Here is a 27,897-nt window from a genome sequence, read left to right on the forward strand (position 1 = left end):
TATTGGGTGGAGTACTGCTCCACAACTTAATGCTGGGGGGCTTTATACCCTTCTAGCTTACACCTGGCTATGGGCTCACTTTAGCCCATTAGAATGATCTTTGTGCTAAGATGCTTTTGGGACACCTGGCCCAGTTAATAGATTTACTGATCCTTCCTGAGCTGATGTGGCTGTGTTTTATCAGAATAACACTACAATATCCTGGGCATGGTATATTCCTGGACCAGGGTTTGGGAAACTGTGAGATACACAGTTTTTAAACACACATCGGAAGGGAAGGCACCAGCTTCTTTTTTAACCAGTAAGACTTGTGAGAGAAGTGAGTGCAGACTAGGCTAAAAGCTAACCAGCAGCAATCTCTTTAGCTTGCTAACAGCAGATCACGCTGAGAGCAAGCCCACAAGCCCTCTGTCAAAAAGGAAAGTCGGCATGTTTCATTTTGAGCCAAATTAACAGGGCTGTAAAGAGGTGAACAATAACATCCGAGCATTTTCTAACCCATTTTCTACGTCAAATAACAATTTATAATACTCCATAAATGCAACAAATTCTTTGGCATTCCTTACTGATGTTCACCAAATGACAACACTCCCCACCTGTTAGCTACATTAGCCTCGTAGCTAAAGAAGCAAACGTCAGACCATCCAAATGCCATCACCTCATCATCTACATTTGGGTTGAGAGAAGAAACTGTGTGACTTTGATTTATTGCTAAATTAAACCTTTAATCTTTCTTTAAAGCACGTCATCGCGCCGGCGTTAGGACCCCGTTGCTGTGCTGAGGAGCTCCCCGTTGCCGTGTGTGTATGTGTGTGTGTGTGTGTGTGTGTGTGTGTGTGTGTGTCCGGGCGCGCGGCGCTGCAGTATTTACACTGAGTCGCTATGTGAACGTGGGTTGCAGTAGTGCTTCGCTCTGACCGGGATGACCACAACCTCAGGCTGAAAAAGCGCGAGAGAGCACGTGGTGAGGCTCGTCCTGTATAAATCGCACTCCCGCTCTCCCTGTGCTTGTGTGTGAGTTTGAGTGTGTGAGTGAGTGTGAGAGCTCGCACAGCCGGCCTTCAGGAGATGCGTGTGTGTGCTGGTGCGCTCCAGCACGGACGAGCTGCGGGTCTCGCGTTTGGCTTTTCGGCTCGAGACGATGGAGAGGCTCGTTAACGGCTGCGCGAGCTGAACGGACATTGAGTCGCCAATTCTTGTCTCGGGCGCACGCGCGCTTCTTTCGGTCTCTCTGACCGGGACGCGGACGGGACCGTGTGCGAGTGGGTGTGCGTGTGTGTGTTGTGTGCGTGGCGTATGTGTGTGTGTGTGTGTGTGCGTGCGATGCCCGACGGCGGCGCGTGACTTTGGGTTCATGGCCACAAGCGCGCTGCCTGGAATGAGCTGATGCCTGTTGGTCTCCAGCGGAGCGGATTTCTTCATAACCTTCATCATCGTCATCATCCCCATCACCCTCATCACCCTCACCCTCATCATCATCAGTATCAGTGCATTCTCCGCGCGCGCACTGGATCCCAGTGGAAGCTGCTTAACGTTTCAGACGCCTTGACCCCCCGACTAAACCTCTGTATAGCCCCCCAAACTCTGCCAGCGCGCGATGCGTTTCTCCTCTCGTCTGTCCGCCGCGCGCGCATCCCGCCTCATCTAACGCGACCTTCTGCGAGACTCCTTTTTGCGCTGTTGAAAACTGTCTAGGCCGGTGCGCGTTGGGTACGGGGAACGGGGAAAGAAAGCGAGGCAGAAAGACGTGTTCGTACCCCCAACCCCGCCATGAACGTGTACGTGCTCACCCTTCTGCTCGCGCTGGAGCTGGCGCCCGCGGCGCGCGGCCTGTCCACGTGTAGCACGCTCGACATGGACCAGTTCATGAAGAAGCGCATCGAGGCCATCCGCGGGCAGATCCTCAGCAAGCTCAAGCTGACCACCCCGCCCGAGGAATACCCGGAGCCCGAGGACGTGTCCCGGGACATCATCGCCATCTACAACAGCACGCGCGACCTGCTGCAGGAGAAGGCGAACGAGCGCGCCGCCACGTGCGAGCGCCAGCGCAGTGAGGAGGAGTACTACGCCAAGGAGGTGCACAAGATCGACATGCACCCCTTCTACCCTACAGAGAGTAAGTGAAGTGCCTCAGGGGCGCATGCTTGTAAACGTCTTTTGTTGTTGTTGTCGTGCGAGCCGTTGGCGCGCGCGTGTGCATTGTTTACTCCCTGATTTGATGCATTTAGGCCACACTTGTGGCTTCGTACATATGTTTTAGTGGGGTAAAATGCTCAGTGCGTTGCTATAGTGACTAGAAACAGGCTCAAATCGGTGATACCTGACTGATTTGTTGAGCAAAAAGAGAGCGCGCCCTGGCTGCACACTCCCCTTGGAGAAGCACTGGTAGACGGTGCGAGGCCAGAAGGGCGCGTGTTGACACCGAGGCACCTCTGCTAAGGGATACTTTAAGGGTGCGCGTGCCTGCGAGCGCACTAATTCTGAGGACGTGCTTAAGCTCCCCATGCGCCTGTTAGCTGTGCACCTCAGCTGTGCATGCATTATCTTAACTGAGAGGCTCGCACATCCATATTCAGGTTGGAGAAATAAGCCTGAGACAGACAGAATGAAAGAGACAGAGAGAGAGAGAGAGAGAGAGAGAGACTTCAGCATGGCCCCTTTGAGAAGCCACTGTCATGTGTTACATCAACTAAGCCTTTTTACACAGGCCATTTCCACAACAATGTTTCAGTAAGTAAGACCTACTTATTTTATTAGACCCCCTCCACCACACCACCCTCACGACTACCACCACCACCCCCATCTGCTGGAATAATAGGCCACTGTGTACCTACACAGGCCTACTGTGCACATTCATGTTTTCAAAGTCAGGACTGTGTAAGCATAATAATAATAATATTGAATGCCCTTATTGTGCCGTTAATTTCTGAAATTGTTTTCCTCCTCGCAGATCAAATGTGAGTACATGGCATGAAGGGAAAATAAATTAGGAGATATTTATATGCCCTGAGGTGTATTTTGCATTAAATATTATCCTTGGCCCTGCCCCTTGTGTAAATACCCTAAATATGAATAGATTTGGCCCGGTGCCAGCCTTAGCCTGGAAGGCGTTTATGGGGTATAAATAATACTGTGTCAACACATGGAGAAAAGAGACAGATTATTTTAGGATTCGACCTTATTGTTCTGCAACTGCGAGCCGGCCGACTGGGGAAGAGGGGATGGTGTAAGTGAAAGGGAGAGATCACGCTCAAAGCGAAGTGTGGTTTTGTTTTCCTCCGTCGCGAACAAGTGTCTGTGTCTGGTCTCCCGCGTGCAGAATAAGTGTTTGCCAGCTCACTCACTCACACACACGAACATAAATGCAGAGGGTATCAGCCTTATTTGGTTGGGCGCCAGGAAGTCCTCACAGGCATCACTGCAGGGCACAACGGTACTGGAAGCCACACAAAAATGTAGAGAGCGAGAGAGAGAGGGAGAGAGTGAAAGAGAGGGAGAGTGGGGCTCAGCCAGAGAAGGAGAGCTGGCAGGGCCCACATTATAACACTATTTAAGCTGGAGCGCAGCGGAGTGCATATACGCTGCACTGTGCTCCACTATGCCACATGCTCCATGGAAAATTCCAGCCGGAGAAACGCACTGTTGCTGGGGTGTGGAGCGCTAGTCACCGGAGAGGCTTTCCCTACCCTACTCCCCTCTCCCCCTTCACACCCTTTCCCTCTGCCCAGCAGTCCTCTCTGCCACACACCCAAATCCGCAACCCCCCTCCTAAAAAAACTACAGTACACCTCGTCTCCAGGCTCTTATGCACTTTGATGTAGCACAGATCAAAAGTGTATTTCATTGCAATATCTGTTTCAAGACAGCATTAAAATGTTGTTCTAAGCATTTAGGGGTGGGTGATAAATCAATAAATATAAAATCACGATACAGAGGATGTCACAATATTGACTCTTTCTGAGATTTGATGAACCAGTTGTGGCCTGTTGAAAGCATGCTATCAAAACTATTCAACATTTTACACTGCACTGAATCCGGGTTACCCAGACTAATTATGCTGTCAGAGCAATGAAATATGCTGTCTATCACAATATGTAGATACAAAGAGAAGCATATTGAATAATGTGATGTTATTTATCATGATTATATTAATTATCAACATATTGCTCAGCCCTACAAACAGTATTTTACAATGTAAAACTATGTTGCTGATTTGTGCCTTAAACTCTTTCCACTGACTCTCATTTATGTTTTTTGGGGGGGTCCTTATTATAGTTTATATTGTTCATAGCGCATAGTTTCATAAGATTAGACGAATTACACTTTTTGTAATGAAACATGCCGTTGGACAGTTTTTACAAAGTATCGACAATATAGTATCCATTAGGGTTGGGCAGTATAATAATAATAACGTATATCACTGTATGAAAAAATATAACAGGATCTCAAAATGAGGATGCTATTTTAAAATGATGTCAAATTTCTATTCTGTGTCTATCTAGTACATGGTCAAAATAACAGGTGGGGAAAAACAGGCCCATCGTAGTTGTGAGTTTAGCGTCATGCTGAGGTTGAGTGAAAGGAAAGGAAAGGAAAAGCAGGCAAACCTGGATAAACTAGTCCGCAACATGTGCCTGACTGAAAACAAAAAAAGTATGTCAGGTATGAGGCTTCATGCTCTTAATGCGTGTGATCCTCAGTTAGCTTGAACACAGACTGTGCTGTTATGTTTAGCCTGCTAGCTAACATGTGTAAGCCCAGCTGGTCAGCTGCGAGTCCAAGTGCGACATAAGTTGCTAAATTTTGCTCTTAAACACAAGTTTTTATCGTCAATACGTTGCACTGAGCTGTATCTGTAATCGAGCTAGTTAAGCAAAGACAAGTTTATAAGGCCGGATGAGATAATATTTTGAGCGAGAAACTTGTATGAAAAATTTATTACTGCCTTACCCTTGTATCCAACAACAAGAAAACCTTGTTGTTGTTCATCACGATAACAAAATACAATATAATAGTGTTATATTGTTTTCCTCTAAGCCAATCTGTGTAGTATACAATTCAAGCTCTGTAGAATGAAAATAGTTTAAGATACACCATTTAGAGAACCAGGCAGATTTTGACCTTAGAATAAGAAAGTCATATCAAACATAGAAATCTCTATCATTACTGATTTCATATTTTATCAATATTAGAACTATCCAACCTCCAATATCTATTTCATTGCATTTTAAACAATTTTCCTTATTCATAAGCACACTGTACTGCTGGTGCAGTCACTCTGAATTTATTCAGTAGTTCATTAGCTCTATGCGACGTACGCAATATGTACAAAAGTATTGGGACACCTGCTCATTCACTGTTTTCTTCCAAAAGCAAGGGAATTTAAAAGTTAGTTTATCCTGCTTTTGCTGAAGTAACTGTTTCTACTGCCCAGGCAAGGCTTTTAGAGCCTCTCTGTGAGAAATTGATTGCATTTAGTTACAAGAACGTTAGTGATGCCAGGATACTGGATGATGACCACCCCATCCCACCTCATGCTCAACTCCCCAACTCATCCCAATGGCATTGCATGGTGCATGGTCGTTCCAGAGAACACAGTTCCACTGCTCCACAGCTCAATGCTGGGGGCTTTACACAACCATTTAGTCCACGCCTGGCATTAGGCATAGTTCATGTTTATCTGCTGCAGTCCTATTCTATTAGCAATACTTTTCTACAGGGACTAGACAAGGTGAATGTGTGCATTTGCACATGTGTGTCAGCAATGGGTGCGACTAAAAGTATTGAAATGCATTCAATAAAAAGGGTGTGAACATATTATGTAGCATTATTTTGAGAGGGTTTTTTTTGTGTGCATATACCGAGTTTTTAAATGGCCATGCATGCATGAATGTCTGCATGCTATAGCCCTGTCAAACTGTATGTGTCTTGCAGCCAAGTATAGAGCTCCCTTGTGGCTGTGTGCAGATGAACACAAGGCATCCACTGTGTGCGTACCTGGCCTCGGAAATGTTTTAAGTTGCAGTCATTTTTATGGGGGTTGTGTGTTTGAGCAGGAGTGATTTGCTATTATATGCACTGTTAGGAAGCCATTTCATTTTTTTTTTCATTTCTTTACCCTGTAAGCAAGGTAAATATTCATTTGAGTTTTCAGCTTGTTTGAGTAAAGAGGCAAAAGCAGGCTCTTGAATGCAGTGTGTGCTGTCAAGAGGGCTTCCATATAATTGCGAAAACACACTTGAACCACTTAGTGAGCACAAAAGGCTGACATTTTTGTGGTTCTGCTAAGTAGTAGTCAAATTGTTCAATAACTCCTATTTGAATCCTTATCAAAAGCATTATGATGGAGTTTTATAAGGTCAACAATTAGCATAATAAAAACCTAAACATAGGGCTGTATTTATAAACGCAGGTAAACTGAAACCATATGGAGTGGTCTGATTTTGCTCGCTGGTGTTTTGAATTGCACTTCGCTCTCTCTGCATGTAAACTCCTATTTTATTGGATGATTTGCACTGGGAACCATGTCCAGTGTGAAACAGTGCTTTCAGATCTAATGAACCTAAGGACTGTTGGTGCTACTGCAAAATAAAGCATGTTTTTATAAAAGCAGCTCAATAGTTGTAAAGGCCTTAAAATACAACCGTTATTAACTATTAAGATTAATGACTCGAAATAAAAAGCTTTATTCATTTGTTTCCATTCCTTTCCTTAACACTTCATGGTAAGGCTTACTCACTTTATACCACAGGTATTCTCTAGCAGTTGTCATCTTTCATGAGCTCTCTCATAACAGCCTTCATTTTATGTTGGTAAACTTTAGTTTCATCCTTAAATGGTCTGTACAGATTAAGTTGAATACACTAATGTAAATAGACCTTGATCAGGTAGTTCTACAGTGAGGTCCAGGCTTGGGCCCGAATTGGTATGCATGTCAGATAGGTACCACGTCTACCACCTGTGAATGTTGAGGGAGGAAAAAGCACTGCTTTCTCACTCCCCCCACCCCCACTTCCACGTCTCATTGGTCTAGGTGATTGAACCAGCAACCTTCCAGTTCCAAGCCCACTTTTTTTTTTGTCTTTTTGCCAAAGCTGCCCCCTCAATCTGACAATGCTCTGTTAATGCTCATTGCTGCGTGATGTTTACTGCAGTATCCAGTCTTTTGCAAATGTTTGGCAGGGCCTGGTGAAATTATGCATTTTTTTGATTTTCTAAATGAAAGTAAGCACACACCCTCTGCAGAGAACACACTTCTGTACATTGTGATGCACAATTACTCTTTATTTGTAGATTTTAAGGTATTGGAGAAGAACAAGAGTGCCTGTTCTCACACTGGTTAAAGGACACTTGTGAATCTTTGATGAAATAATGAATGATGGCCCTGCAGTAATTAACCTATTAATACTTTATAGTTAGAACTTTTTTTATCAAAACATCAACAAAAACACACCAGGAAAATCTGTGGTTAGTCAAAATGCTAATTGCTAGACTTATAAGAAGGCTTATTTGCATATTACAGATTTCTCTTGTATCAATATCACAAAGGCTAATATCATAGCAAAGCTGGAGCTTTGTATTTTGCCAGTTTAAGACTCTATAGACCTCAATTAGGGTTTGTTGGAAACCTTAAGTGTACTCTAACTCTTAGTAACTGGTGACCAAGTTCCAGTATGGACATGAGCGTTCTTGTAAAGCTTCATGTGAAGTGTTAATAACCATATTTAATAACTGACCCATCATTTTATTGTCAGTGCTTTGTCTTGTGGTTTATTATGCTTATGCTGTCATTAGCCACACCAGCAAACATCCATTTTTAAGTAAATATTTATAAGTTATTGATAGTGATTACCTGTATTCAGTGATGATTATGCCCACATGCTAGTGCAAAAGTGCTAGTGCAGTTTGCAGCTGTTTACAGCCTGCGTGTGTATGAGGGAGAGCCTGCGAGTCTGAAGTGTGTCAGTGTTTGTGCAGCTTCGCGAGAAGCCCAGTGCGTGTGCATGACAGATTATGTTTAGTGACTCCAAGAGAACACTCGAACCCCTCTTTGCCTCTCCCTCTGTAAATAAACACTGTGGTGTGGAGGGGCTCTCCCAAAAACAACCCAGCACGGCCAAGTGTGCGGGACGCAGGGCCAGGGATGGAGGGAGCGAGAAAAGAGAGACGAGCCTGCGTCTGGGGAAGCCTCCGCTAACGTGCGTCTCGCTAACTCCAGCGCATCTGTGTGATATCAGTGGAAACAAATAGAGTTTGATCTCCAGAAACCCGCAAGGAGTGAACACGCATGTGATAACATTTTATTTACACAGGCCTAGGGAGCGTAATGGGGGAATATGCAGCCAACAACTGCATTTGATCTGGTGCTCCATGCTCCGCAGTTCATGAACTGCTCCTCCTTGGGAGTAATGTGTTGCACGTTGCAATCTGTTGCCTCTGATGGGAATCTCACAGGCTCTGTTGTGTAGCCCTGTGTCCATTGTGTGTGTGTTTGGGTTAAGGGGGGGAGGGGAGTTATAATTAAGTACCAGTTTGCATGTGGACTTAACTGTTTGGTTTTATTAAGGCCATCTTGGTCACAGATTTGTTTACTTTCTACCGTGACTCCTGCTTTTTAAATACTAAATCAAGCTGTAGCTTTCTCTCATGCTCTCTCCCTTCCCTTTCTCTTTACCTCCTTCATCCCTTCTTCTCTCTCTTTCATACTCTCTCTACATTTCTTTCTCTATCTCTCTCTCCTTGTTTTTCTCACCTCTCTCTTTCTCTTCCCTTCACTGACTCTTCCTTATTTTCTCTCTCACTCTCCCTCATAGTTTTTCTACTCTCCCTTTCTCTCCCTTTTTTACTCTCTCTCTCTCTCTCTCATACTCTCTCTACTCCTCCCTTCCCTTTCTCTGTCTCTCTTACTCTCTTTACTACTCCCTTCCCTTTCTCTTTCATACCATCTCTACTCCTCCTTTCTTTTTTCTTATTTCTCTTTCCCTCTATCTCTCTCATACTCCCTGCTTCTCCTTTTCTTTTTCTCTTGATTTCTCTCTCTCCATCTTTCTCCAATACCCTCTTTATACTTTTTCTCTCACTTTCTCCCACTCTCCTATTCTCTCTCTCTCTTTCTTTTTCTCTTCATCCCTCTCCTTTTAATGCACCCTCCACTCTTCCATTTCTGTTTCTCTCTCCATCCCATGGACTCTCCCTCCTTCTCTCTTCCTCTCACCCTATCTCACCCCAACTTGCTCTCTCTCTCTCTCTCTCTCTGTCGCACACTTTCTCTACTTCTCCTTTTCTCTCTCTCTCTCTCTCCCTCTTCTTTCTCTCTCTTGATTTGTTAATCTGCCCCCTTTCTCGCTCTCATTTTTATATCCTCTGCCCCCTGATTTATTATTTCTCACTCTCTCACTTGCTTTCTTTCTCTCCCCCCTCATTGCTTTTACTCTCACCTTGTCTCACCCAGACCTTCACTTTCTTTGTCTCTTTCTCTCCTTTCTTTTTTCACTCTGCCTTTCTGTCTCTCTCCCTCTCTCTCCTGATGAAGCTAAGGACTCAGCCCATGGGCTTCAGAAAGCTCTGTATGGTGGGGTTGTTGTTGAAAAGTGGGGCTCAGTCAACTTACGCAAGACCTGGACGTGCTGCCGCTGCTCTAGCGGCCAAGCTCTATTGCGTAACAGAGGGAGAGAGTAACGGGTGAGAGAGAGAGAGCGAGAAAAAGAGGTGGGTGGGGGGTGGGGGGAGTGAAAGCGCAAAAGAATAACAACTGTTCCTCCAATGCTTTCATACTGTTTACAGCAAGAGCACAGGTCCCGTGTAATACGATATTCTAACACAAGTAAAGCACAGTGTGGGAAAGAGATCTGGAGCCCATCTATCTCTCCAGGCTCTGGAGGAGTGAGAGTGTGCAGGAGGGATGCACCGGGCTGGGAAGCCGTATGGAGCGCTGCTGAAGATTAATGGAGTCAAATGTAGAGGAGGCTGCAGCGAGAAGAGGCTGCGTGAGAGTATACGCCAACCGCAGCCGGCACTATTGTTTATCTCTATTATGATTTCACAGCTCAGCACACGACAACATAGAGAGAGAGAGAGAGAGAGAGAGAGAGAGAGAGAGAGGGCCAGACAGACAGACAAGGAGGGAGAGAGAAGTGACAGTGTGTGAACTTGGGTCTCTGTTTTCTGGTCATTGTTTCTTTGCTAATGATACGTGAAGCCATGGCGACAGCGGATTTTGAAACTTGATAAAGGCTTAAACTTGTGTGTGTGGGTCTGTCTCGGCTGGCTGTAACGGGGTTCACTGAGAGCACTATTCAGCTGCAGTTGCTTGTTTTCTGGTTGCCATACAACAGTCCAGAGGATCAGTGTACAAAACGCCAGCAAGACAACAGTGCCTTCCTCTTCGCCCATCTTTTCACTCCTTCCCCCATAATTATTGTGTTGTGTATGTGTGTGTGTGTGTGTGTGTGTGTGTGTTGGGCTGTTGCTGGGAAGGAATCATGTGCAGACTGACAGGACTTTGTGGACAGGGCCTTCAAAAGCGGCGGGTATTTTTAGTTCCCAGGGATTATGTGGAGAGTTGTTTTCAATTTGCTATTGGCAGGTGAGGGGCTGGGCGGAGGCGTCTGCAGGGAATGACACAGGCAGGAACGTTCTTCCGTCTTAAAATTCTCTCTCTCTCTGTGTGTGTGTGTGTGTGTGTGTTTCTCGCCCTCTCTCCATCTCATCCCTCTTCCAGTCCCTTCCTTTCTCTGACCATTCCTTTCTCTCTCTCTCTCTCTCTCTCTCTCTCTCTCTCTCTCTCTCTCTCTCTCTCTCTCTTTCTTTCTCTCTCTCTCTCCCCCCTTGCACTCCCACTCTTCCACCCGGTTTCCTGCCTCTGACTTTAGTAAGTCTGGATTCAGTTCCAGCAGCTCTAGGCCTTGACTCAGCCAGAAGTCTTCCCAGCCTCTCCGGTCTTGCCACGTAAACTAATGGAGGAATAGTCCGGCCTCAGAGAGCTCCTCTACTCCTCCGTATGGTCCACCGTATGGTGACCACCTTCTCCTCTCTCTCTATCTCTCTCTCTCTCTCTCTCTCTCTCTCTCTCTCTCTATTTTTCTCTCTGGCCCTTACACAAGTGTGCAAAGCAGAGAACAGAGTGTCCTTCTGCAAAGGAAGCAGGGGGAATCCGAGAGCATATCTCACGGAAGTGAGAAATGCTCAAAAGTAGGTCAAATACTTTCCCTCCTACTCCCCGTCCTGGAGCTTTTAGCACCGCGCTACCAGTATTTTGTCTCGCTTTCCATTTTCGAGTGGTAACAGTGACTCTGAGGTAGCAAACAGTTGCATCCGGTAATTCCTCCAAGTCGTAAATCAGAGTAACGTCATTTGAATTTGAACAAATGTTTGGATGTTTTCCTCGCATTTCGCTGCTCGTAACAACCAAGCAAATTAATATCTCCTCGTAAATAAGATCCTGAATGTCAGCTTTTGATTGAAGCCATATGTCGTGCCCTGGGTCTCCACGGCAACTAAAATGTAAAACCCTCGCAATATTGTACACAACGGCCTGAAAATGTGTGTGTGAGTGGCTTGTATTTTTACACTTGCGAAGACTTGACGCACTTACAAACGATTAAACCTCAGAAAAAAGGTTGTGGTTAAGGTTTTGAAGAAACTCCGCCTTTTGCATCTAAAAATAAAGGCTGTGAGATTTCTCTTTTTTTGCGGCGGCTGTGGTTACAATTAGACTTAGGCCTGTTTTTTGGCATTCGATGTAGGTGTGTCTGTGCCTGCATGCATGTACCTGTGTAAGTGTCTGCCTATGTGTGAGTAACTAAATCTGAGTGCCATCTCATCTCCCCATTAAATGCCCGTCTAACTCTGCTTTTCCTCTGTGGGAGACCGAAGGCCTGCTTAGCAACAGCAGTTATATCTGCATGCTCAAATGCTCAAGGGCAGTCAGAGACAGTGCTGTCACCGAGAAAGCAGGCCAGCCTTCAAGCCCACACACTTCTGTTCGGCAGGACATTCTGGAGTGAATCCACGGCACATGAAACAAATCTGGGGTCAGCAGAGCAGCAGAGGACACCAGCAGCGAATTCCTGGCCCGGCTCTGGCAACGTTTGTTTGCTAGAACAAATGTCCGTTTAATGTAATCCCTCCAAAATGCACGTCCTGTTTGGGGTAAACAGCTTCTTCGCTAGTATGCATGTAATCTGCAGGGAAACAAACATTATCTCATGTCCTCATGTGTGTTTGTGTGTGTACACGCATAGCTGAGAGGGGAATGAGGTGAGTTGGGGCGACGCGGAGATGCACCGGCCAGGAGCTGGTTGAGTGCGGATTAAGTGGCAGTGGCTGACTATCGCCAGGCTGAGCGCAGATCTACTGCTGCCGCTACCACTGCTGCATACAGGGCCTCCAGGCCAAGCAGGAAGAGGAGGGAAAGGCATGTGTGTGTGTTAGCCTTCCCCTTCAGGAAGGAAGCTCGTGTTTGATGGCTCCGAGTACAAGTTTCCTCCTGTTCATCACAAGTGCTGCTCACTCAGGAAGCCATTCAGGGTCTATTAGCCAAATGTTTGTAATGGCCTGAGATGGAGTGATTTATGGAAGAGAGCGTGAAGTGAGGGCATGTGCAGATGCTGGTATGTTCTACATGTGTAAACTTGAAATAATTATTCCCAGTGTCTTGGCACCTTCACAAATTTGCTTGATGGCGACTGTGCAGAGCTGTAAATGGCTTAGGTATATCCTATTTCCAGAGAAACATCTGAATGACTTTCAGGCACATGGGTCTAATGTGAGTGAACTTCACAAAGAAACTGAAAAACATCATCCCAAAAAAGGCCATAAAATCATGCCTTGGTCCTGCACTAGCGGAGAACATTTTTGCTAAATATGTAACTAGAAATATAAAACTATATTTATCTAGGTAAACATGGGTGTCCAGACCTCAAGTCCAGACCTCTACATTATTGAATGTGTTTGGGCTTACTTCGATGATGAAAAGCAGGAAATGCTTAGAAACTAAGTTTCTCACTGCAGAGTATTGACTCCTGAAAGTAATGCTACAAAAATAATCACTTGTACTTTCCCAGCTAACATGTCCATGTGGGGCCTGTATGGGTAGCCCAACTGGGAGCTAGAAAGTTTTTTGTCCTAAGGTGCCACGTTGGCCCAAGTCAGTGATGGGTCCAGGTGGAGTTAAACATCGTTTTCATCTGTTGTACACTGCTAGATTACTGTTAGATTAATTATATTTAATTTTTAGATAATGTTTAGTATATTCTTAAAATTAGTTTTTAGAGATAAAATAAATGTAAATTAGAATTTTATGATAAATGGATCAGTAGAAATCACTTTTTGTTCAGTTAACATTTTGAAAATACAATTTTCTTGCAAAACAGCAACAATAAGCAGCTTTGCTTATAACTCTTTCAAAAGTAATATGAGATATGAATGTTATGACATATAACAGTTTGTAGTTTTAAACAGCTGTAGTTTTAAAATGATTACTATTTCAATACAATTCTTGTTTGAAACATATGCAGTACATACATACTATATACATAAACCTGCATCAAACCATAAATCTGCATCAAAATAGTGCTAATCAATATGATTAGTGAAAGAGGCTGTGTCAAACATTTAAAAATTTATATTTCAGCTACAAATAGAAAGGGGGTGTGATTACAATGACTTTTCTTTTGTGGTTCAGAACACCCTTCAGGGCAAATCTAGAAAAAATATCTGCCCACATTCAGCTCCAACTCCCCAATTTCATTCTTTGAGGATAAATATCTTGCGAAGCACTCTGAACACATCTCTGTAAATATAAGTCTGCCATACTCACCTGTGACCAAACAACAGTGACAAGTAATAGCCTAGTAAAACAAGCCACAGGTAAAAACCCATGGCTATGTTCTGATGTTCTATGCATTGCATCTCACCAGAACATAGTTAAAATAGCTAAACATGGGTGTTGTTTTTTATGCAGATATGAGTAAACTTTCTTGTTAGTCAGTTTTTGTGTCTTCATATTCTGAAAATATCCAATACATATCCATATCTACGACCACAGCACACCCGTGCCAGTATCTCTCAGTATAGCACGGTTTAATTAAATATGAGAAGATGGGAATATGAGAAAATTACCCAATGTTTCTTCTACTTGGATTAACTCAAATGTCCACTTATTTCAAATGCTTTTGGATCATTTCCTTTGGTCTGTGTGCCACAAAAAGTAAAGAACAGCTGCTGTTATCAAATAATGGAACAATGAACAATTCTTATGCTTTGGCAGCATTTTACTCAACACAGCCACTAAAATTCCATATGTAATCGTAATGAAGCCGATTTGATGCTTTCACCATGAAGAACTGGACCCTGTCATTTGCTACAAATGAAAGATTGTACTGTAGCTGAAATAAGCTCTAAACAATTTCCTCAGAAAGGTAGAATGTGCAGTGTGTCAAGGCTATCTCATACCTCACCTGAACACTGGTCTAATGGTGGTTTCACAAGTCCATTGCTCACTACTGGCTCCTTCAAAACACATAATAAGCACTTCAGGGATTACACTCAATCTGTCCCTTGGTCATAAATCCAGTCTTCTAAATGTGAAGTGGTAGACAGCCTAAAAATGTGTAACACCTCATAAAGATGAGGTTAATGAAGGAAGACACTGGCACGCCTCGGGGCCTCAACCAGTGCGAAAGGATGAGTTGATCTTTCTCTTTTTCTCCATCATGTGCTCTGTTTTTATTCCACATAACAGTATGAGCCACCCCCTCATAGCGTGAGCTCACTGATATATGTGACATCACTGCAGTATGTCCTAATCCTGCTCCAAAGCTTGTGTTCAGCCCACAGCGGCGCCAGTTGTGGTGGATCATTTTCATGTCACGTTCAGATAAATCAGTGGTAGCGTGGTTTGACTCTCCTCTTTGCTACTGAACCTCAGTAAATCGGTGGTTTGCTTACTGAGTCAGCCCAAATTCCCCCGCGGATTGAAGTGTGACAGGAAAATCGTGGTATATTAGGATTAGAGGTCTCATCATCTGTGCGTGTGTGCATGCGAGTGTGACGTAATTTGTGTGTAAACACACAATGGTGTGTGTTCACCGCAGCGGTGTGGCTTTGCTGAGGCGGCTCTTAGCTAAAAGCCTCCAGTGTGGAGCTGAGCACAGCGGAGTCATTCATAGAGGCAGGATGCTCGGGAGAAGTTTATGTAAACTGTGCTCCTTACACTGGCCCGCTGGAAGTTTGAAGTGTGACTTTTTTCAGTTGATGGATGGGAAGGAAGCTCGCAAGAGCTTCGTTAGTCTTGGCCCATCTGTCCTCCGGGTCATACAGTGAAAAGTTAGTATTGGCTCTCTGTCATTGTGATCATCCATGAGAGAAAGAGCTAGAGAAAGACTGACTAAGCAGGGGCCTGCGATTGAATGGGGATACTTGCTTGCGCTTGGCAGATGTGACAACTTTGCTTCTGAAAAGATTCTAACTAGACTAAACTAAAGTACAGAGAACCAGTACTATCAGCTGTTACCTTTTAAAATGGTTAAATTAATATTGTCAGTTATACAGTACTTTGCAAAAGACCATTTTTTTATTTATGTCATTAAATTAATTTAAGTACAAAAACTTATTCACTCAGGAGACATTTCTTAAGAGATTAGATATATGATACTTGCACAAGGAAGAAGACTGTATTTCACTTTCGCTTCCTAAAAAATATTACCCTTTGATGAATAGATACTATTATAGTCATTGGGAATCAGTATTGGCTAATATGTACTGGCTGTATATGGCTAATGATACACAAGGTTAGTGGACACCCCTTTTAATGAATGTATTTAGTATCTACTTTAGGTTGCACACAGATGTGCAGATACACACACACAGCTTGTCTAGTCCCTGTAGAAAACTACTGCCAATAGAATAGGACTCTCTGGAGCAGGTAAACATTAACCTATTGGCACCATGTCAGACGTGGCCTAGAGGGGTTTAAAGCCCCCAGCAGTGTTCTCTGGAAGAATGGTGCTCCATTCATACTTTTAGGATGACTTTTGGATGAGGTGGGGGGTGATCATTTAACATCTTGAGCTGACTAGTCACTAAATGCAATCATTATTCTGTATGTAGAAAAACTCTTTTCGTTGGACTCCATGTGATTTTCAGCACTACTACGCATACCTAACACATACTAACCTAAATGACATGGTGACAAAATACCACAAAACCAAGGAAACCAGGAAATGCTGTCCTGTGCAGTCTTGGTAGTCCAGGCATCACACTCATGCTGGTTGTGGACTACTGTGTATCGAATGTCTCAGTGTACCTCATCCCCTGCACACACGTTTTGAAGTAGAAGTTGGTAAATAGCTTTTCTCAAAGACCTTGATTGTCCTCTTAGTCATGCTGGCTCTTGAAGCAGCTGCTAAGCATTTTTTTCGCTCTCCTCTGGACGGACGTCCTGCTTGTGTAGGCTCTTTAAACAAACCACCGCAGCTCTCTAATCCCTGGCTTCTGCGCACCCTAACAGCCATCAATTTAGGGCTTCAGGCCTTGTCCGACACCACTGAGCAGGCTCCTGCTAAGCCCACACAACCATGCGCATGTTTTTTTTCTGTCCCAGCATGCTAAGCACATTCAGCTTACACATGGTTGGGGACACACATGTTGTGGTTTGGGTAGAAACATGCCACATGTCAGTCCATGGCGGTTCTCTCATAGTGAACTGCAGTGTGGACAGTGCATTGCAATTTAGTCAGTTTAGTCCAACTATAAGATTTAGGGGTGGCATATTAGTATATGGGGAAAAATGGAACAAGTCGGTTCAAACTCTGTTACAAACCTAGAGTGAAACAGCACATACTCAAAGTGGAGTTACAAAATAACTACTTTTTGGAAGTAAGAACATGCCTGAAGCCCCTCCTCGCTAATCCAACGTCCTATAAATTCCATCTCTGCCTTGTTTGTGTATCCATGTCAAGTCTACAAAACCCTCCACCACCCTTTCTCCCCCTTTAAACCCTGTCATCTATCAATCCTGGCTCCACGTATCAGAGGAGGGACTGGCTTCCTACCACAAAGCAGAAGCCACCTGAACCCCAACCCAAAGTTTTCTGAGTTCTCTCCCCTCTCTTACAGTCTTCTCCCAAATCTTCGTAAGCTGAAGGCATGGTCCAGACAAGCAAAGTGTGTGATGTCGTGTTGTTAGCTGTGTATTTCTACACTATAAAAATGAAAGGATACTTGTATATCGCAGTAGCTCCAGCTCAGGAACCCAAGAACGTTTAGGTTCTTGAAGGAACTTTAACTGTATGCTTTTATTACATGATAAACTTTCTTTAACTTTAAGTGACTAATAGATTAACATTTCGGTTATAATTACATAATTATCACTAACAGCAACATCACTAATCTGATAACGTCCGCACCTAGATTTCCTTATGTAACAGTTGAGGCAGGAAGAGGCTTCCTGTAATAACTGTCAGTTTTACCATGGAATTTCAGATAGTAATGAAAATAAGGAACTCCACAAAAGTCTGTCTAACAGATGTAATACAGCTCACATGTTCCACATCTTCTTTCCTCAGACACGATCTGGAGATGTTAGTGTTAATATACTGTATACTGTCTTCATAGTGGTTTCTATCCCCTAAACTTTAGAGGATATCTCCTAAAAGTTTAGTTCATTAACCTTGCAGTTAGTATATTTCAAATGATGAGTGATATCAACAAACAATCAGTATATAATCACATTTATTATTAAAAATATGATTCAGCAGTCACATAGAAGTAAAAAAAAAATACTTTTGTGTAACGTTTGTCACATTGCTCACGCAACAGCAGGAATAGGACTGACAGTTTGGAACAGGTACATTTTAGTTGTTTAGTTGTGTTTTGTACTTAATTCACTAACTGAATGTTGCATTATTGAGAAGCAGTACAAGATTATCAAACCTGCTAGAAAAAAGTTGACTCCAGAGAAAGTCTAGGCTCCTTGTAAAACCTCTTGGATGTGCATGAGGTGCTCATTTAAAAGAATATGGTTCCTCCCGGAATCTTGGAGCTGAAGCATGGTGCTTTGTGGAACCCAGTGAGGTAGTTGGATGTTCTTGCAAGAGGTTGTTGGTTACAACAGTTCTCTGTTATGTGAAAAGGATCTTTAAGGCATCTAAAATGTACCTAAAAAGTCCTTTGAGTACCTTGTTGTCATGTTACTAAGACACCATTAGTTTGTACAGCAGGGACAGCAGTGTGTTGAGTAGTTTAAGCGTGATAGTCTACTTTAGATTCTCATATTGACTTAAGTGCTTTTAATAATGCCAGTAATGCCAGTACTCAATAATAAAATATGGGAATCAGTATCATAAAATAAAAAGTGAGAAGGTGGCATAAGGGCTGCACAAGACAGTATGATTAGGATAGTAGACTTTGCAATCCTGCTAGATATTACAATCCTGCTAGATATTGCAATATTGATAGATTAGAAGGCAGTATCATGTAAGCATTCAGATGTTTCGATGAAGTCCATACGTGATACGTGAGGCCAATCTTTAGCCATGTCATCAGGTTCCTTATTATGTGTAACAAGGCCTAAGTTACATTTTAGAATATTGTAATATTTATTTTATTGCAGTTTGCCTTTTTCACATAATTGTTCAAACCTAAATCACATGGTAGTGCATTCAGCTTTTGAGAGTTCCCATCACACCATTCAAGGCATGTTCAGTGTGCACACAGGGATCACTATTGCTACATCGTGTACAGGGCCCTGTCAAAGTACACAGCAGTTGCACATGGTTTAGAGCATTACGTGAGTGCTGCTGTACTACTGGGTCCGTACAGGCGCCATATGGAGTGGGGCCTTACTCCAGCTGCCTCTGATTTGTTTACAAAAACATCTCATTTGGAGGGTTTTATTTATGATATACAGGATATCATGACCTGTTCATTAGCCTCTGTCCAAAAAAAGTCCTTATCCTATCCCTAATGTGTCACGTCAAAATATCTGTGTAACATCACATCTTAGTATTTACTTTTGAGTTCCTTCTCACATAAACTCAGATGTTAGGAATTAGGAAATCCAATATCAGTTTCAACATCTTCCATGTAACCCCTGTTCGAGTAAGTGATGAGATATGCGCTGCAGGTGTAATCCAGAGGTCTTCCGGAACGCTCTGAGCTGTCATATGGCTCCTTCTGTGACCCTAATTGTTTGGCAGCAAATTCTGATCACTAGCGATATCACTCTGCCAGAAGCTTGAACATGTGTCAATATTGTTTGACATCCCCAAACCAACACACCCAATGACAATGGCTTTGATTACTAATAACAGAGCTTCTCTGTCTCTTGCAGATGTCATCTCTCCGAACCACTACAACCCTTATTTTAGACGGCTCAGGTTTGACGTGAGCTCCATGGAGAAGAACGCCTCCAACCTGGTGAAAGCTGAACTGAGGATCTTCAGGCTGCAGAACCCAAAGGCTCGTGTGCCTGAGCAGCGCATTGAGCTTTATCAGGTGACCCAACTGCTTTAGTTCTAGCGTGTAATCAAACTCATTGGTTCTCAGTGTCTGTGAAGGTCCTACTCTCATAGTAGCCTGTCCAGCCTCTACCACTGTCCTGTCTCTGTTTCAACTTAGCTCCGCCTCTCTGGAATTATTGTCTGCACCTGTGTCTTGTTTGTCTGTGATATGTAGTTCTGGCCTTTTCTTTGTCCTCTGTGTAGTGTTGCTTGTCCCTTGTGTAGCATGTCTGCTTGCTCAGTGGCATGTCCTGTGCCTTCTAAGGGATCCAAATCCAAATGTGTTTGCATCTGGGCCAGTTAATTGCTAGCTGACTAGCTTTGCCGAGGCTTATGAAGTTGACCGTAAAATCTGATTGGACTAGCATGAAATTGTCCACGGTTTACTTTTTACAATATTTTTATACTCGTCACTCTCTTTCTCTCTCTGTGTCCGCTTATTACTCTCTCTCATTCCATCTATGTTCATTTATTTGCATAGAGGGGGCCGTAGGCTACAGCAGGTGGGCCGGCCCATCGATCAGCTCACTCTTTATGTGTGTATGGAGAGAAATGTGTGCGGAATGCTGTGTCGTGATTTAGAGTGTGGAGGGTCTTGGGGGCTGAGAGAGAAAGCCCACTGCTGTCGGGCTCCCACCTGCCTCCTGCCCCTCTCTGGCCCACTCCCCACAGTGCTGTTTATGTCCAGAGGCAGCCATGACAGGTGCATTAAACACTGGCTAAGCTGGGATTTACTCTTGCTAACACACAGATGATGATGATGTATGTGGGACAGAAGTGCAAAGAGAGAGCATTTATTTCAGGCTCCAATTCCCTCACTGATGCTAGCCTGTGTGATGCTTATTTATCCCACAGGTTTACCTTCTCAGTGCAGGACATATTTTAGACTGTCTTCCTCTGGATGCAACAAAATAGGCAAAGATAGACAGTCTGTCTCAGATTACGCCAGAAGGTTTTTGAATTCTTTTTGTCCATAAAGAGGAATCTGTTTGGTGTGAGCTGACAGAGTGAAGCTCTCCTGTAAAACTGCTGCCATGCTCTTTGCAAGAACATGGCAGAGAATCATATTAGCATCAAGTCAATTTGAACAGTATTTAGTGTGCGTATTCGTCACTGTACTATGTACAAAAAATTGGGTCATCCGCATTTTACCCACACACACACCTAGAGCGGTGGGCAGCCAACTCCAGCGCCCGGGGAGCAGAGAGGGAGACGGGCCTTGTTCAAGGGCCCAACAGTGTCATCCACACAACCCTGTTAGCCCAGAGCTCTAACCGCTAAGCATCCACTGCCCTATTTGATGATGATGAAGATATATAAGATGTATAACAGTTCTCTGAAATGCTAATCTAGATAGATGTAGTCCCAATTTCTACATTGTTTAATGTTGTTCATGTAGCTTTATTGGTATCAACACTGATAGGATGAACCAAATCTATTGTTTTTTTTTATACAATAAAATCATTAGAAATGTTTAGATTTCATTCATTTCTTATGAATTATCCAAGCGGCATGTCCAAAAGCCTGTTTGTTGCATAAGTTTAAAGTAGGAGGCTCTTATTTCTCCTGCAGTAGCCTGTAGCTGTGGACTCCTCATATCTCCAGTGTCCTCTCTCTGCCTCTGAGACCCAGTGTAAACCTCACGGCTCACATTTGCCATGGAGGCGAGGTGAGGCAGGCTTAGCTTCTCTGAGTGTTGCAGACCAAGCAGTGTTTTACACATTAAGGAGTGCGTGGTCCAACGTAAACATGCAGCCATGAAGGACAGAGCAATAACAGCGTGCTCCGGCCAGCATCTGTTTCCGCCAGCGCAGCTCCTCCGAGCTTTTTTCCCAGACCTGGCTAATCGATCAGGGAGTCTGCAAGAGTAGGGGGAGGAGTGGAAGAGGAGGAGGGAGGGTATGCATATGGGGCCAGGGGGGGGCCTTCAGCAGACCTGTGTGGTTGTATGACTGAGGTTTTAACTGCCGGGCAGAGGGCCAGCCTAAATCGTCTATGCGCTGGGACACTGCGGGAGTGGGAAAGGAAAGAGGGGTTGAGAGGGTCTGCAGGCTATGAGCTATGGGTGCTGAACTACTTCCTGTTCCTCTTGTTAGATCCTGGGCCACAAGGACCTCACTTCGCCCACACAGCGCTACATTGACAGCAAGGTGGTACGCACCAACACAGAGGGCGAGTGGCTGTCCTTTGACGTGACGGAGGCAGTCAGTGAATGGCTTCTACACAGAGGTAAAGCAGAGAGGGTTTGTGTGGGTTTGTGTGTTCTCATCCTTTTACATGGATGGGAAACAAAAAGATAGATGTAGAAAGGGCCATATTCACTAATATACAATGTAATCATTACCTTATATCTTATATCCTGTAAGCTTCTTTCTAGATTTTCTAATTTAATAACTTAAAACAGCATTATGCAAGAATTGGTATTTCTGGCTTCTGGGCTCCCCCTACAGTCAGACAGTGTAATTCGCCATTTATGCCACCCCTATAGGACACATGCATTTCTTGACAGGCTGAGAGATACAGAACTGTAACTGAAAGTGAATGTAACTTTTGGGCGGTAGATTAATATTACAGGATTTTACACAAATATTACACAGCATTACAAAGTTCTTGCCGCTTTACCCAAGTTACATAGTGCAGTTAGCAATGTGCAGAGCCTGGAGTAGCAATGATAGAGAAGTTATTCTCCATATTACAGTCAGTGAAGCATCAGAATGATTTTAAAGCTGTTATTTTAACATAAAATAATGCTACATAATTTAAGGGAAAAAACATAGAACACACTAGGGCCCTATAACCATATCACTAGACCAATAGCAGTGCTGATTTATGACAAATAAAGCACAGATAGTCTCTATCACTATATCTATACCTCTCCCCCATTACTCAGCGTGATGCTAGCCAGAGTGGGCATTTACTAGCTGATGTTTCATCGTCTTCATACATGAGATGTAGAGAATTTGTGAAACACCAAAATTATGCTTATTATCATGACGCATTCAAGATAATGAAGCAGAATAAGGAATAATAATATCATTAGATATTTGAATAGAGTATAAATAGAACCTGGGGTCTACATGACCCTGAACATAACATAAGTATTGAATGTTATAGTAGTGTGTATTAAGACTACGAACAAAGTCAAATCAGGCAGTAAATTACTGTTTTAATTATAATATCTTCAGGCTCTAGAACAGTCCCCAACTCGGGTCCTGGAGACCTGCTGCCCTGCACGTTTTTGTGTTTCCCCTACTTGGACACACCCACTTCAGCTCAGTAATCGTCTGTTAATAAGTTTATTAGTTGGGGCAGGTGTGCTAAGAGAGGGGAAAACACAAAAATGTTCAGACTAGTGGACCTCTGGGATCAGGGCTGGGGACCAGCGCTCTAGAACACACAGAACTGTATAAATCAGGTATAAAAGGATTATACAATAGTTAATTGTCAAAGCAATAGAAAGCAGTGTGTCATAAAATCAGGTTTGTCCAAATATTCACCAAATATCCCGTATAAATAAAAAGAAAACCTAGACAATCTGTCTGAAAAGCAAGCTCAGGCAACATCCCATGCATACACACCTCATTGCCTTAATAACAAATGGGGACCATTAGGAGTCTACCTAGTGCCAGAGAGAGAGCAGTGAGTGCACAGAGAGCTAGTCAGCATTGTTTGCTATGATGAATGCGGGAGTGAGGAGACTGGTGGCTGTGCCTCCCCAGGGCTGAGGAGAGTGCAGGAGTGGGAGTGAGCTATCACTGTGTTACTCACCCTGTGTCCCGCGCCAGCTCAGGGGTGAGCTCATCGATCTGCAGTAGATTAGCTGACCTGACTTCTTTTTTCCCCCTCTCCTTTTCTCCCCCCAGACAGAAACAATGGATTCAAGATCAGCCTGCACTGTCCCTGCTGTACGTTTGTACCGTCAAATAATTACATCATCCCAAACAAGAGTGAGGAGTTGGAGGCCCGCTTTGCAGGTGGGTTGGGGTGTGGGAATGCGTGCGTGTGAAGTGGAGGGGGAAATGTGGGAAATTCGCCATTTGTTTCCTTCAGAGTTCAATTGATTTTTGTGTGCTTTGTTATTTATAAGCTGCAGCAGACGCTTCCAACTTGAGACTTTTGCAGATGCTCTGCGTATTCTGCACTGTCATATTTCACACCAGCAATTCTAATCTTCTAAACCATCTATCGAGACACTTGTGATAAATAGCATAACCACTAGGGATGTCCTGATCCAGTTTTTTTGTTTCCCTGTCCAAGTCGAGTACCTTAAGGCTGAGGATTGACCGATACCAATCTGATCTGATCTAATTAATACTAAAGTAAAGTTTTTAGTAAACAGTTTATATAATGTCCGATTCTGAACTGATTTTCCTTTGTTGGATAACCTGTATTTTAACAATAAAAAATAGTGTGTAGCTTACAATACAGTTTGACTAACTTTGATATCTGTTTATCTTGATATCTTTTGTTCTTTCTCAATTATTAATGTAAAATAACAGTTTTATAGTGATAAAATTTTCACAGTCAGCCATGATTTAGTATAAATGAGTGTATATCTTCATGTAGTTTTGGCGGCAAGGACATCAAAATAGACTTTAAAAGAGTCTGAAAGCACTGGAACAGATATTACATTTAGTTTCACTGTAAAATAGTTCCAGACAGTAGACTTCGAAAATTCTCTTACCCTCTGAGAACATTCCCATTGCTATGGGCTGTAGATAATATCTATTAATGGTGCCTAGATGACACCAGAAGGCACTCGAACACAGTGGTAAAAACAAAGGATTGGAACTGGATCTAGATTAATATAGCTAATATACAATTCACTGAAATATGGAACGCATTGGGACATCCCTAGTAAGTGCTAAATTACACGATGACTCACCTAACAAAAGAAACATATTCTGTTCTTGACTTGGCTAATCATTTTTTTTTTTCGCTGGATACCTTACAGGAATTGATGATAGCTTCATCCACAGTGGGGATCTGAAGGTTAAAAAGCGGCGTCACAGCGGCCAGTCTCCGCACTTGCTGCTCATGTTGCTTCCTTCCTACCGTCTTGAGTCCCAACACAAGAGCCACAGACAGAAACGAGCTTTGGATGCTGCTTTCTGCTCCAGGTCAGTCTCCTTGTAGTCTCCTTGTTTTCTCCAAGAAAAGTACATTTCAGAAACGCTTCCTTTTTGCCATCACACCAGACTTTCGTACATCTGGACCCTCATAAATTAGCTGTTGCATTCCACAGGAATGTCCAGGACAACTGCTGCCTGCGCTCACTCTACATCGATTTCAAGAGGGACCTGGGATGGAGGTGGATCCATGAGCCAAAAGGCTACAATGCCAACTTTTGTGCCGGAGCATGTCCTTATCTCTGGAGTGCAGACACTCAACATAGCAAGGTAAGAAGAACTGCAGCTCAAGATTTAAAGACATAAGCTTACTGACCAAATTATTAGCAGTGCAGTTTACCAGTTTAGGTTATCAGTGTCTGTCCCAGTCCTGTTCTGGTGTTTGTCCTGCTCTAACACACCATGTTTACCCCAGGAAGTGGCTGGTGATTCATTAGTTGGATCAAGTGTATTCAGAGCAGAGGAATCTTTAAAATATGTAGGGCCAGAGTTGAGGACCAATGAGTTAAAGACCATAGCTACTCTGTTTCCATACACAATTTGTAGTTAGTTAATAGTCAGGTTCTGAACATAAGACCACTATTAGTGGGCTATGGGGTTGGAGAAGCCGGTTTGGTTTATGATAAAGTAACTGTTGGACAATATATATGTAACTCCTTGCAATGAAGTCAACAGTGTGTACTCTGTTCTCTCTCAGGTCCTTGGTCTATATAACACCATAAATCCAGAAGCATCGGCCTCTCCATGCTGTGTGTCCCAAGACTTGGAGCCTCTTACCATCCTTTACTTCATTGGCAAGACTCCCAAAATTGAGCAGCTTTCCAACATGATCGTCAAGTCCTGCAAATGCAGCTAGGAACTGGCTACAGCTGCACACAAACACACACACACACATACACACACACACATGCACACATATTCACATACATGTGCACACACACTCATACACTATAATTTAAATTCAGTCACAAACGGCTCACACAGGTATAGAAAGTGCTGTGCAGGCAGGGTACCATGGAATAGAGTTGTATTCCTATAACCAGCAAATGCATTCAAACTAAGAATACCCAGGCATGCATGCAGTCATTGCCTTGCACTTGTGTGGGTGTGTGTGTGTATGTGTGTGTGTGCTGGGAAAAAAAGGCCCCATCAGCACGTCTCATCTCACACAGTTATCACACCAGGACGTGAGTATGGAAAACACTGGAAGTACAAGATGTGTCTACATGTGAAGTAGAAGAGAGAATCCCTCATTTCAGCAAGCAAATACAGCAAACACTCATTTTTTTTACTTCTGTCCTTTCTTTACCTGTGTGTCCCTCAAAACTGTAGCGATGTTTTATTTTTCCTTGTTTTTTTAAAGCTGGATTTGGTTCTTGAGGGTCGTTGATGACCCTGTGACTGTTAGCGACCATGTTCTTCCTGTCAAAGGGAGACAGAGAGACAAAAGGGGACCGAAAATAGCTTAGCTGAATGGAATATCAACTTAACAAGAGGAGAACGAGCTACTTCCACAGAGCAAGCTATGCATCCAGCATCGTGTTGAGTCATTGGCTGTGAATTTTGACTGCAGCAGGTGTGAAGAATGCCTCGTAATGTGTTCAGTGTTTGGGTTTGTCACACGAAAAAGAAAAAAAAGATCAACAAAGTTGCTTGTTGAGGAGCTCTGGAAGTGGGGAAAATGAAGAGCTCTGGAAGTGGAGAAGGCGTAGCCATGGAGACAGTGGGAGTGATTGGTAAATATGGTGAAATGCAAGAGTTGACTTTGTTTATGCAATTTTAATACAAATCAGACCATAGAACATAACTGTATACACACCTGCCACAATTCGAAAACACTGACATACACATGCGCACACACGCATATACATCCTAAAGGGCAGATTTGTTTTTCGGGAAGGAGCCAAAGCACCAACAGCACATTTGAACAGTTGAGTTTTGGGGATTTTGTTTTGTGAAGGAACCCAGTTCCTTCCTTTCTTTTGATCACCCCATACCAATCAGGTACAGTGATGTCAACCTTCTACTAAGTGATGAAGCATGATCATGTCTTTAGAGTGGTACTGAGAGCAGGGTCATGGCAGGTGATGAGGTGTCACAGGGAGAGGGAAGGGCGTTGTGTCAGAGGAAGGGCAGGAGAACAGCAGAGGGATTTCGGTTAAGTGATCGGAGGCATGTAGACGTCTTGCACGATGTTTGCGTCTCGCTGATAGTAACGGGAGTCAATAAGAGACGAGCAAATCCAGCTGAGCCTGTTTCAACATGTGGCATGAATGGGTCCAGAAGGCCACTTTTTGACGTATGCGCTGGAGCAGCCATGGACACAAAAAAAACCCAAACAAACACATGCCATCAGGAAAATTTGCACCACACTCAAAGCAAAGAGCAGAGCCCTTATTTTATTTGTTTGTTTCCCCCTTTTCTGAGGAACAGAGATTCTTTGATACAATGAATTGCACTGACTATTTTACTTCTACCTTTTTATTTGTAACTTTTGTTTGTTTGTTTGTTTGTTTGTTTGTTTTTATAGTCATTGCTTCCCCCACATGTTAGGTGATGTTAGTGGCAAGACAGGATGTGGCTGCTCGATAGATATTGCTCTGCTTTGGGACAGAGACCATGACAGATCAGTGTAGAACCATTGTTTCCCCCTATAATGCATAGGTGACACCACCCCCCCCCCCCCCCTCAAGCACCACCACCCCTTGTTAGGGCAGTAGTGCCATTGGACTTCCTTAGAACACAGGAAGTGGAAGGAGGCACTGGCATTGTCACATTAGAGTAGGGATTCTTAATCCCGTCCTCTAAAACTCCCGGACAATCCACTTTTTGTTCAGTTTCTAATCCCAGAACTCTTGAGCCAGATAAGGAAGGGCTGTAGAATGCCTGGCTCAGACGTGGAGAGGTGTAGAGTCGAGCATGGACAGGCTGGGAGTCCTCAAGGACCAGATCAGTGACCTCTGTGTTAGAGCTGTTTATTTTTTTGTTGTTTATGATGATAATGATGATGCTGATGATGATGATGTTGATGTTGTTGACCCACTATGATGTATTGTAACACATTATTGTTGTGGTGCTCTAGTGGTAAATAAATTATTTAAGTTACAAGGGAAAGTGCATCCACTTGTCTTTTTTTAGCATGTGCCTCAGCACGTTCTGGGTTGGGCAGATTACTTACAAAATGTAATCTTGTAATCTGATTGCAAATTATTGTGATGATTGTAATGTGGTAATTAAAAGATGTAATATACTTTTGGACTATTTCT

At 43.5% G+C, this 27,897-nt stretch overlaps 1 protein-coding gene across 1 annotated transcript; it reads left to right on the forward strand.

Annotated features, from left to right (window-relative positions):
• The first annotated feature begins 826 nt into the window (after positions 1–826).
• Positions 827–27,881, forward strand: tgfb2 (transforming growth factor, beta 2). Its single transcript, XM_072679835.1, has 7 exons — positions 827–2,116; positions 19,334–19,497; positions 21,599–21,731; positions 23,366–23,476; positions 24,457–24,622; positions 24,748–24,901; positions 25,329–27,881. Exons 1-7 carry the CDS (start codon positions 1,771–1,773, stop codon positions 25,485–25,487), a joined length of 1,233 nt encoding a protein of 410 aa, XP_072535936.1. The 5' UTR covers positions 827–1,770; the 3' UTR covers positions 25,488–27,881.
• Positions 27,882–27,897: the final 16 nt, after the last annotated feature.

The sequence above is a fragment of the Salminus brasiliensis genome, chromosome 5 (assembly GCF_030463535.1).
Source record: "Salminus brasiliensis chromosome 5, fSalBra1.hap2, whole genome shotgun sequence".
Taxonomy (NCBI): domain Eukaryota; kingdom Metazoa; phylum Chordata; class Actinopteri; order Characiformes; family Bryconidae; genus Salminus; species Salminus brasiliensis.

What these genes read in the sequence shown, in the direction of transcription:
- tgfb2 (XM_072679835.1), top strand. Translation starts at nt 1,771, where the DNA reads ATGAACGTGTACGTGCTCACCCTTCTGCTCGCGCTGGAGCTGGCGCCC. An exon ending in AGCGCATTGAGCTTTATCAG is followed by an intron (nt 19,498 to 21,598) that starts GTGACCCAACTG and finishes TCCTCTTGTTAG; the next exon opens with ATCCTGGGCCACAAGGACCT. An exon ending in GATGCTGCTTTCTGCTCCAG is followed by an intron (nt 24,623 to 24,747) that starts GTCAGTCTCCTT and finishes TGCATTCCACAG; the next exon opens with GAATGTCCAGGACAACTGCT.